At 49.4% G+C, this 10,732-nt stretch overlaps 1 protein-coding gene across 9 annotated transcripts in view; it reads left to right on the top strand.

Annotated features, from left to right (window-relative positions):
* Positions 1–2,797: 2,797 nt before the first annotated feature.
* ZNF667 (zinc finger protein 667) overlaps positions 2,798–10,732 on the top strand; it is a 29,188-nt gene continuing 21,253 nt past the window's right edge. For 3 of the 9 annotated variants that reach the window (XM_082436466.1, XM_082436468.1, XM_082436467.1), the window contains exons 1-3: positions 3,617–3,739; positions 8,944–9,196; positions 9,536–9,696. Coding sequence is in view for 6 of the 9 variants with exons in the window: in XM_082436462.1 (XP_082292588.1) it covers positions 10,489–10,510 (22 nt within the window). In the remaining 3 variants the exon portion in view is untranslated. Of the gene's footprint in view, positions 3,117–3,614; positions 3,740–3,814; positions 3,839–8,943; positions 9,197–9,535; positions 9,697–10,119; positions 10,511–10,732 lie in introns of those variants that run through there. The other 6 variants (XM_082436462.1, XM_082436469.1, XM_082436461.1 and 3 more) reach the window with 6 other exon arrangements.

The raw sequence follows: 10,732 nt of genomic DNA, 5'->3' as shown, positions 1-10,732 counted from the left end.
TTTTTTTTTTTTTATAGCTACTTTATTTATTTATTTATTTATTTTATTTTTGGCTGTGTTGGGTCTTCGGTTCGTGCGAGGGCTTTCTCTAGTTGCGGCGAGCGGGGGCCACTCTTCATCGCGGTGCGGGGACCGCTCTTCATCGCGGTGCGCGGGCCTTTCACTATCGCGGCCCCTCCCGTTGCGGGGCACAGGCTCCAGACGCGCAGGCTCAGCAGTTGTGGCTCACGGGCCCAGTTGCTCCGTGGCATGTGGGATCTTCCCAGACCAGGGCTCGAACCCGTGTCCCCTGCATTAGCAGGCAGATTCTCAACCACTGCGCCACCAGGGAAGCCCTGTACTCTTCTTATAGTTTAAATCACGTGATACAAAACACATTGTCTAAATTGCACAAAACTCTCTCAACCCATCTTTTGTGATGTAGTGGATGAATGATCAGAATATTCTTACATCACAGTGTGTTATAGTTTATGAATGTTGTACTGTATTTCTTTTTGCTTGTTTACTGTAAGGGTCATTTATTTGACTGTGACCTCCATGACTCTGGAGACTGTGGGGGGGAGGGGAGGGAAATTTCTCCCCTCCCCCTCTTGAGTTCTTGTGGCTGGACTAATAATACAATTGACTCAAGACAGAGTAACAGGAGAAAAAGAAACTAACTTTAATTCAAAGAAATGAGACCTAAGAAGTGGCCAACGCAGGCAGCGTTTATACTTTTTAGACAAGGAAACAATAAATTTGTGAGGAAATGACAGGACAAAGAATTTTAGGTTTTGAGTGCTCAGTTAGTGAAGAATCTAAACAGAATTAGGTTTGGCTGGTAAATTAAAGAAGTAGTAAGGTTTGTTTATACAGGTCTCTTGGCTCTAAATTCCATCTCTGTTGATAAGGATGTCTCGCTACCTTCTGGTACAGGAAAAGCGCCTTTCACACAGGAGATTTCCTGCTTTCAGGGAAACAGAGGTGGGTCAAAGCATCCCTCTTTCACCAGCTATTTCTTATGTAACTTTCCTTCAAAATAATCAATATGCCATTGTGAATGAAAAATGCTGCTTGCCATATCAGTCTGCCAAATAAACCATAATTCTCAACTTTTAGGTTTTTTCAGTTGACAATATACTTTTGACCAGGGACAGCAATCACTTAAGTGCTAACTGCTAGTAGAAGTGGTGGTGGTAGAAATAGTAAAAGTCCTAATTATAGTACGGTTAGCTGCTATTTTGATTGTCACTACCTAGTCACAGAATTAGGAAACCAAAACTAGTTCTTCACACATTCACTCTTGATACCTACTCCCAGAAACTCACACACTCACAGGGTCATACACACAACCACAAGCCCTGGGTTCCCCCTACACATACCCTGATATTCTGATTTATAATAAGAAATACGTTCATCACCAGTTCCTGGCACAGAGCTCCCCAAACTCTTGGAATTTCCTTTGTGAGGAGCCAGATCAAGGTGTCTTTTGTTATGTTAATGAATGACTAGTAGGGGGTTGGTTGCCACGGGAACCAACCCAATTACTCAGTAGTTAGAACTTTTCAGTTCCACCCCTAGACCTCCAGAGAGGGAAGAGGGGCTAGAGACTGAGTTCAATCACTAACGGCCAATGATTTAAGCAATCATGCCTAAGTAATGAAGCCTCCACAAAAACTCAAAAGGATGGAGTTCAGAGAGCTTCCGGGTTGGTGAACACATGGACACACTGGAAGAGTGGTAAGCGTGGAAGCTCCGTGCCCCTTCCCACACATATCTTGCCCTATGTATCTCTTCCATCTTTCCATTCCCGAGTTATATCCTTGTATAAAAATTGGTGGGTGATCTAGTAAGTAAAGTAAGTGAACACTTCTCTGAGTTCTGTGAGCTGCTCTAGCAAACTAATCAAACCCAAGGGGGAGGCGCGGCAGTCATTGGAACCTCCGATCTATAGAGGGTCAGTCAGAGCACAGGTGATACCTGGACTTGTGACTGGCACCTGTGGGGGGTGGGGGCATCTTGGGGACCCAGCCTTTAATTAACCTATGGGAATCTGCCTCTATCACCAGCTAGACAGTGTCAGAGTTGAGTTGAATTGTTAGGACTCCCAGCTGCTTTCAGAAAATTGCTTGATGGTGGGGGGAAAAAAATCCACACACCGGAATTGAAATCAGAATTATACATACACACACACCTCTAAAAACGCAAAACTGGATCACTACACACAAACACACACACACACACACACACTGGTTTCCCATACGCTCATACACAACCACAAAAAGTGGGCCACACGCACACGTGTACAAACGCACACTTCCAGAAATGGTAGCTTCTACACACGTTCACTATCTGCGGGTCCACAGACAACTACGCAATCACAAAAAATGGGATCTACAGAGTCGGTATTTTAAGCTCTGTGGGCCAATTTCTGTGGCAACTGCTCAGCTCTGCATTGCGCAAAAACAGCCATACATGACACATCGAGGTGCACGAGCACACACATGCAAAATGAATTTACACACACACGTACACAACCACAAAAACTGGGTTTCTCACACACGCAAAACACAAGGGTACACAACCACAAAAATCCGGTCACACGCGTTCACAAAGGTTCATTCTCACACATACACACAATAACACAACCTGGACCTCACACACATAAATGCACAATGACCACCCGGGACCCGCTCGCCCAGACCTCAGGGGCGGGCTCAAACCTCCCGTCTTCTCTCAGACTCGCGATCACCTCACGCACCGCCACAGGAGGTCGCTCGCGTACCCGCCCGGCCGACGCGCAGCCGCGTCGCTACACGAGGCTGAAACGGGCCGCAGGGGCTCCTAGGAGATGTAGTCTGGGGCCTGGAAAGTCGCCGCGCAAAGGACTCTGGGGCTGTTCGTTCAGAGAAGGCGCAAGCGATATCCCACCCCTGGCCTGGAGCAACATCCCTTCGCCCCTATTCTGGGTCCATTCGTGTCCGGGCCGGACAGATCGGAGCCAGCGCGGGCCGGAATCCCTCAACCTCACGATCCGGGCGTGGCCGTCCTGAACGGCGCCACATTCCGGAGGCTTCTGGGAAGTGCAGCCTGAGCTCGCAGTGCGCATGCGCGAGCGCGTGCGTTACGGTCCGCCGGTGAGCCTGGCTCCAAACCCCTCTGAGCGCCAGGGGCAAAGGGGAGGGTGTTGGGGCTAGAACCCCCCGGACGGGAACGTGTAGGTGTGGATGCTGGGGAGGCTGGGTTTGGTTGCAGGGATCAAGGAAGGGCCTCAGCACCTGAAAACACCTACGTGATTTTATAAGGACAGCAACAAGTGAGGCCCTGGGAAGCGCTAGGCGGCCCTTGCGCGTGCGCGCGGCGCAGCGTGTTCCGAGGGCTGGCGCAAGGGCGGGGCCTCGGGCGGGCAAGCGAGCGGCGATGCCCCCAAGAGCGGCTCCGAGTGCGCGAGCGCGCCTGCGTACGCCGGCGTGTGAGTGGGTGGGGCCTCAGGTCTGTGCCTGTGAAAAGGTCCCGGGAGAGGTGAGTAAGCGCCTGCGCACCGCGTGGCTTTATTTAGGGGCGGGGCCTCGCGCTCTCGTGGACGCCTGGGGGCGGGGCCGCGGCTCGCCGACGTGTCTCGCGCGTGAGGGGGCGGGGCCATCCAGTGCCGACCAAGGGCCGGAGAGGGGAGTGCGCAGGCGCGGGGAGCGCGGGGAGCGCGCCGTGCCTGCGCAGCTGCCGGGGTGGGCGCCGTCGGGACGCGACCCTGGAGGACAGGGTGAGTGTGGCTGTGGGTGTGCGCCCACGGCTGCCTGGAATTTTGCGCCCGTGACCTCCTGTGGGGTTTTTGTCTGGTTGTGTGGTGACGGAGTGTGAGGTGAGGGACTGTGTTTGAAGCGTGTGGTGGCGTCGCTGTGTTGTGAGAGGAGAGCGGGTTGTGGCGTTTCTGCGTGTGTCTGTGACGGAGCCAGCCGTGTGGTGACGGGGACGTGCCTCAGGACCATGTTCGCATTTCACCGCAAGGTCTGTGGTGTTTATGTGAGGAAGAGGTGATTGCGCCTGTGGGAGGGGGGCCGGGAGTGGGTATGTGAGTGTGGCTGAGAGAATTTATGTTGTTGAAGCGCGTTCGTGTGTGTGTGTGTGTGTGTGTGTGTGTGTGTGTGTGTGACCGACTGATGTAGGTGGCCGTTTATCGCCGTCTGGAGTGGCTGCGTGGTTTGACCGGGTGGCTGTATGACTGAGCTTCAGTGGCTTTGCGGTTGTGAGTGTGTGGCAGTGTGCGACTGCGCTGTCGAGGTGTATCTCTCCCTGTAAGCGTGGAAGGAGGATCCCTGTGGGGAGGATTCTGAGCGGCTTTACGGGCGTACAGGCTCCTGCAAGGAGGTATGTGTGCGGCTGTGGGAGGCTTTCCTTCTCGGTAAAACAGGATAACAACACCCGCGTCAGTTTTGGGAAAATTATATAAATGGGGTAACGTAGTGAAATACCCCGTACCGAGCTTGGCACTCACCAAGCCCTGTGTAGGTGCTGGGTGTTTGTTGGAGTGCTGGTGGTCGTTTTTCCTTGTCCCCGTGCAGAGGTAGGAGCGCGGTGGTGAACGCTGGAGAAATTTGCATCTCTGAACTTGAGACTGAGCAGTCCTCCTCAGAGCTGGGGATCTGACCTCTTCTAGCTGAGAAGCGGTGCCCCAGTAGCCCAGCTGCGCCTTGTTGTCTGTTATTGCGTTCGTGCATTTGAAGGGAGGGCAGTGTCTGCCCTGGTCTCTGGGACCTGAGGCTGCGTATGGTTGTGTGTCTGCTTCCTAACCAGTGTAGCTTGGGGGACTCTGGGACTTCTGGTTCCATCACTCAGTAGTTGTGTGACTTTGGGAGAGGTCGCTTAAATTGCTGACCCTCAGTTTCACTTGCAAAATGGGGATAATAATAGTACCAGTCTTAGGCCTGTGGTGAGCGTTAAGTAGAACAGTGCCAGACACAAGTAAGCAACGAATAAATGCTAATTGCTTTATTATTAACCTAATAACCCCAAGGATTCCACACCCAGAGAATAAAATCCACAGGAAGAAAAGCAAGAAGTGGAGCCTCAGAGAAAAAGTTGCAGGTTAAGAGATAAAGTAATCCTAAAGGCTAAATTGAGCTTAGGTTCAGAATTTTCTAGTCGGGGTCCTAGGAGGGCACGAACAGAGGGTCTTCCTAGATGGAGATATCCCTAGGGAGCCTGTGGGGTCAAGACCCAAGCACTCAGAGTTAATTTCTTTCATTCTGAGAAGCCCACTGGTTAAGACCCAGTGGTAGAGACTGAGGAGGAGTATCTCCTGATAACACAGCGATCTGGAGACATCTCCGTGTCTAGACCAGGGTTTCTCAGCCTTGGCACTTTGTTTTGTTTTGTTTTGTTTTTTAATTAATTTATTATTTATTTATTTATTATTTTTGGCTGCGTTGGGTCTTCGTTGCTGTGCGTGGACTTTCTCTAGTTGCGGCGAGCTGGGGCTTCTGTTTGTTGCAGTGCGCGGGCTTTTCTCATTGCAGTGACTTCTCGTTGCGGAGCACGGGCTCTAGGCGCGTGGGCTTTCAGTAGTTGTGGCACACAGGCTTCAGTAGTTGTGGCTTGCGGGCTCTAGAGCGCAGGCTCAGTAGTTGTGGTGCACAGGCTTAGTTACTCCGCGGCGTGTGGGACCTTCCCGGATCAGGGCTCGAACCCGTGTCCCCTGCATTGGCAGGCGGATTCTTAACCACTGCGCCACCAGGGAAGCCCCAGCCTTGGCACTTTGGATGCTTTGGGGCAGATAATTGAGAGACGGGGGAGAGCTGTTCTATATGTTGTTGGATGTTTAGAATTATTCCTGTTCTCTACCCCCCAGATGCCAGTAGCATACCCCTGCTGCCCCAATTTTAACAAGCAGAAGTGTCTCCAGACACAGCCTGGTATCCCCTGGAGAACAAAATCACCCCAGTTGAGAACCACTGGTGTACAGGACCATGATGAGGGCACACCATGAACATTTTCAGGGCGTGAGGGTGGGGAGGAGAGCAAGAGGGCTGGATGAGAGAGGTGATAAAGGGATAATGTTTCTGAGATGAGAAGAAAGGGTGTCCAAGGCCTGCAACCTGGGTAGGCTCTGAGAGGCACTCATTCATTCAGCAGTCAGATGCCTGCCATGGGCCAAGCACCTTGCTAGTCAGGATGGGCTAGGTTTCTACTCATTGGAGCTAGCATTTAGTAGAGCGATGAAATTAAATTTTTAACAGGTGGCAGTAATTATTTTGAAAAGGAAAGCAGGGTGAAGGGATTACAGGGTGACAGTGGGTGCTGTTTTCAGTGTCGACACCCAGGCTTCCCATGGGCATCTCAGTCAACTCCAAAGCCAAGAATGGCCACCATCAGTGACTCCTTGGAATCCTCTGATCAGGGAATCTATAAGCATTTGGCTTTGAGCTTATCAAAGACTTTTCTCCTCCCCAGTGCTGAGGTCTGGACTCTTAACAGGGAGAGGTCAGATCTCCAGCCCGCGACTGAGGTTTGTAGACTGGGGCGTTAGTTCTAAACTATGGCCTTGCATATAATTTAGAAATCTTAAAAGATAAAAATAAGACATGCCTGGACTCCATCCCCAGAGATTCTGACTTAATGGTTCTGGCATGGGACCCAGCCATCAGTATTTATTAAAAAGCTCCCAAGAGATTCCTGTGTACAAACAGGGTTGAGAGCTACAGCTGTGAGAGGTTTTGGGCTCCTCTGGGGCTTCTCAGAATGAAAGAAATTAGTTCTGAGTGTTTTCAATATCTTAATCAAAGGCAGTCCCGACAGCTGCACTTCCCTGCAATAGGGACATTCCTAGCCCCATCCTACAAGTGAGGAAATCAGATCTGTTCCCGTGCCAGCGGAGAAAGGGCAGGTCTGACATTCAGATGCAAAGCCTATGTTTTCTGCTATAGCTGGGCTTGGGTCTTTGGAGAAAGTACCTTTCTATATCCCCGGCCTCTGGGGCTGGCAGGTTCAGGATAGAGGTGATCTTAAAATACTAGATAGGTGGTATAGCAAAAACAAACTGGCTGAACGGAAGCAATGTGTGGGTGCATTAATGGCTGGCTTTCAGGTATGTCAGGACCCACCCCCAACTCAACACCCAGCACAGGCCCCCAGGATCACAGGGGTGCTGTGCCCCGAGGGGAGGCATGGCCACTGTCCAGTAACTCTTTTTATTTTAATTTATTTATTAGTATTATTATTTTTTGGCTGCATTGGGTCTTCGTTGCTGCACACGGGCTTTCTCTAGCTGCGGCGATCGGGGGCCACTCTTCATTGTGGTGCACGGGCCCCTCATCGCTGTGGCCTTTCCTGTTGCGGAGCACCGGGCTCCAGGCGCGAGGACCTCAGCAGTTGTAGCAGCGGTCTCTAGAGTGCAGGCTCAGCAGTTGTGGCGCACGGGCCCAGTTGCTCCACGGCATGTGGGATCCTCCCGGACCAGGGCTCGAACCCGTGTCCCCTGCACTGGCAGGCGGATTCCTAACCATTGTGCCACCAGGAAAGTCCCTCCAGTAACTCTTTAAGCTTGTTCTCATCCAGCTTCTAGCCATCCTTACCTTAGGAGCAGGAATTTAGCTTTGTGCTAAATTGCAAAGCCCCTTCCCACCCTAAGGTCTGGGACTCGGAAGAGAGGCCAGGCTTACAGCACTGCCCTGAGGTGGTGTGGGATCCAGCCTCTTTATTTGTGGTGGTGATGGTGTTTTGAAAAGGTAATTATATATATGATACAGAACGCCAAAGTGTAGATAGGGAAAAGTGAGTTTTGAGTTTCCAAGCCTAGTGACCCAGTTCCCTTCTTCAGGGACAATCACTGCTACCAACTTCTTTATTTCCCTTCCAGAACTTCTCTGTTCCTTTTCAAACTCATGTATTTGTATCCTGTATTTTGTTTTTTCTAAGCATTTTCTCTATACCTTTATTCTCCTCATTACACCATATCGTGGAGATCATTTCACACAGTACATGTAGAGCAGGTTTCTCAACCTCAGCACAGTTGACATTTTGGGCCAGATTGTCCTTTGTTCTGGGTGCTGTCCTGTGCATTATAGGATGTTTAGAAGTATCCCTGGCCTCCACCCATTAGATCCCAGGAGCACTCCCCACCCCCAAGTTGGGACAACCACAGATGTCCCAGACATTGCAAGTGTCCCCCGGGGGCAAAATTGCCCCCAATAAAGAACCTCTGAGGTAGTGCTGCCTTGTTCCTTTTAAGGACTACACAGTGTCCCATATGTGCGTGTAACATTCACTGATTTTCTTATTGATGGGCAGTTGTTTCCAATCTCTTGATAGGAGTAGTAATTGTAATAGGGAAGAACCTTTGTATTCTTTTTTTTTTTTTTTTTGGCTGCACTGCGAGGCATGTGGCATCTTAGTTCCCCGACCAGGGGTTGAACCTGTGCCCCTCGCAGTGGAAGTGCAGAGTCCTAACCACTGGACTGCCAGGGAAGTCCCAGAACCTTTGTATTCTATTACAAGTTAATCACTAAAGGGATGTTGCCTACAAGCTTGAATTACACATAATGGGGTTCTCTGGGAAACCCTGCCTCCCAGGTAATGAGCATTAAGCTAAAATACCTTTGTTTAGCCCGTAGGAAACATCCTGACCAAACCCACCTGTGAATGACTGCAGGAAGGAAGAAATTAACACATCCCCTCTGAAATGTTTGACTTTTTTCCCTCCCTTTTAGTATAAAAAAATCTTGAATTCTAGCTCAGGAAAGATGATTCTTTGGGACGTGAGTCATCGTCATCTCCGTCTGCTGGCTTTCCAAAATAAAGTCACTGTTCCTTGCCCCAACAACTCGTCTCTCGATTGACTGGCCTGTCGTAGGGCGAGCACTATGAGATTGGACTCAGTAACATAATGATAATAAAAAAACTAACATTTGTTTAGCACTGGCACTGCTCTAAGCGTGTTACATGTTTTCATTCATTTAATTTTCACAACAGCCCTGTGGAGTCATCGTTGTTATTTGCCTCATTTGACTGTTGAGGAAGCTCAGGCCCAAAGAAGACAGGGAGCATGTCTGAGGTCACACAGGTAGGGGGCGGCAGAGTTGGAAGCTGAACCCAGACAGCCTGGCTCCAGATGGATGCCCTTCACTGTAGGACTGTACTGCCTCTTCCTACAAACCCTGTCATTTTACACACATACGAGGACGTCTGAAGACAAATACCAGAAATGAGGTTACTGGGTTAAAGGGTATGTGCACCTTCAGTCTTAAAGATATTGTTAATTTCTCTCCAACCAACACTGTGTGAGAATTCTTACTTCAGCCCTCTTAGTGTCAGGCTTCCTTGGTGATGCGTGGTGTATACTGAATTAGAAAGGAAAAGGAAGGCAAGAATTAACCGTGTGCCTGTTGCTGAAGATATCTCATGTAAACTTTTAACAGCTGAGGGTGAAGCAGGTTTTGTTTACCCCATCGCACAGGTGAGCAGACAGGCTTTGTGTAGCTCTCCCACAGCCAATAATTGGCAGAAGCAAGCTTTGAATCCAGAATTATCTAATATCAAACTGCTGTTCTTTCCTCCCCTGCAGTGCTGAGTTCCTTGGAGAAAATTATTTTGTGGACAAGAATCGTGCTCCTTCACCTTGGGGTGTGTGCCAAGGGCAAACCGCCATGAGAAACCACAGGATGGATGCGTTGCCACTTCCTGGAGCAATCCATTTTACTTGAGGAATCAGAAGGGAAGACTCTGGTAAAGGATTTAAAACATGGTTTTATATTAACACAGACTCAGATTGATCATGATGTAGGATGCAAAAGTTATATGGATGTTTCAGAACAAAACAGAAGATTCCAAGAGTTTTATGTTATGGGGCAGCTGCAGTGGGATGTTCTCAGGCCACAGAGCTAGCCATTAACCCTCCTCTACTGTGCAGGGACATTAGTCAAAAGTTCTCAGAGGCCACGTGTCAGTGAAGTGCTGGAGCTGGCTTGCCCTGCCTCACGTGAACCCGCTGTGCACACCTCTCCCCAGTTCCATGTTCAGTGACATCAGTTTGATATATTACAGTGGGCCCTGGTGGGAGTATGTACACCATGGAAATTGGCAGACACTGCAAATTACCCAGCACATCACTGTCCCAAGGTTGAATACAGAGAGAATTCAGGCATCCAGGATTCTTTGTCACCATTTTCTACACAAGGGAAGCCTTGCTCAGCACAGAGAATTGAAGGCCAGGCCACTTGGTTTGTCACTGAGCCACAACTCCTCAACCTTAATGTGGTCTGCTCCAAAGCTCCCCAATTGCTGTGGCACTCTGATATAACAAAGGTGAATATCTCGTAACTGTGGTGCCACATTGACATCTCCCGAACCCTGCCAGAGAAGACAGTGGGAGTATTTGCCGTGTAGACCCTTATCCTGCTCCAAGAGGGCAGACTGTGCTGCATGTGGATGGGGCTTAAACCCAGGCTTCATCACTTAAAGCTCTGAGATATTGGGCAGGTCTTCCCTCTTTCATCCTCAAAATGGAAACTGGAACCCATGTGGTCAGTTTGCTCTAAAGGTAAAATCATATAATGCATATAAATATCCAGTACAGCTCTCAGTCTCATACTTACTATTTTTTTTAATTTTTAAATTTTTATTGGGGTATAGTTGATTTACAATGTTGTGATAGTTTCAGGTGTACAGCAAAGTGAATCAGTTATACATATACATATATCCACTCTTTTTCAGATTCTTTTCCCATATAGGTCATTACAGAGTATTGAGTAGAGTTCCCTGT

The sequence above is a fragment of the Balaenoptera physalus genome, assembly GCF_965194825.1.
Source record: "Balaenoptera physalus genome assembly, chromosome: 19".
Taxonomy (NCBI): Eukaryota; Metazoa; Chordata; class Mammalia; order Artiodactyla; family Balaenopteridae; genus Balaenoptera; species Balaenoptera physalus.
This window is presented reverse-complemented; position numbering and strand designations above follow the sequence as displayed.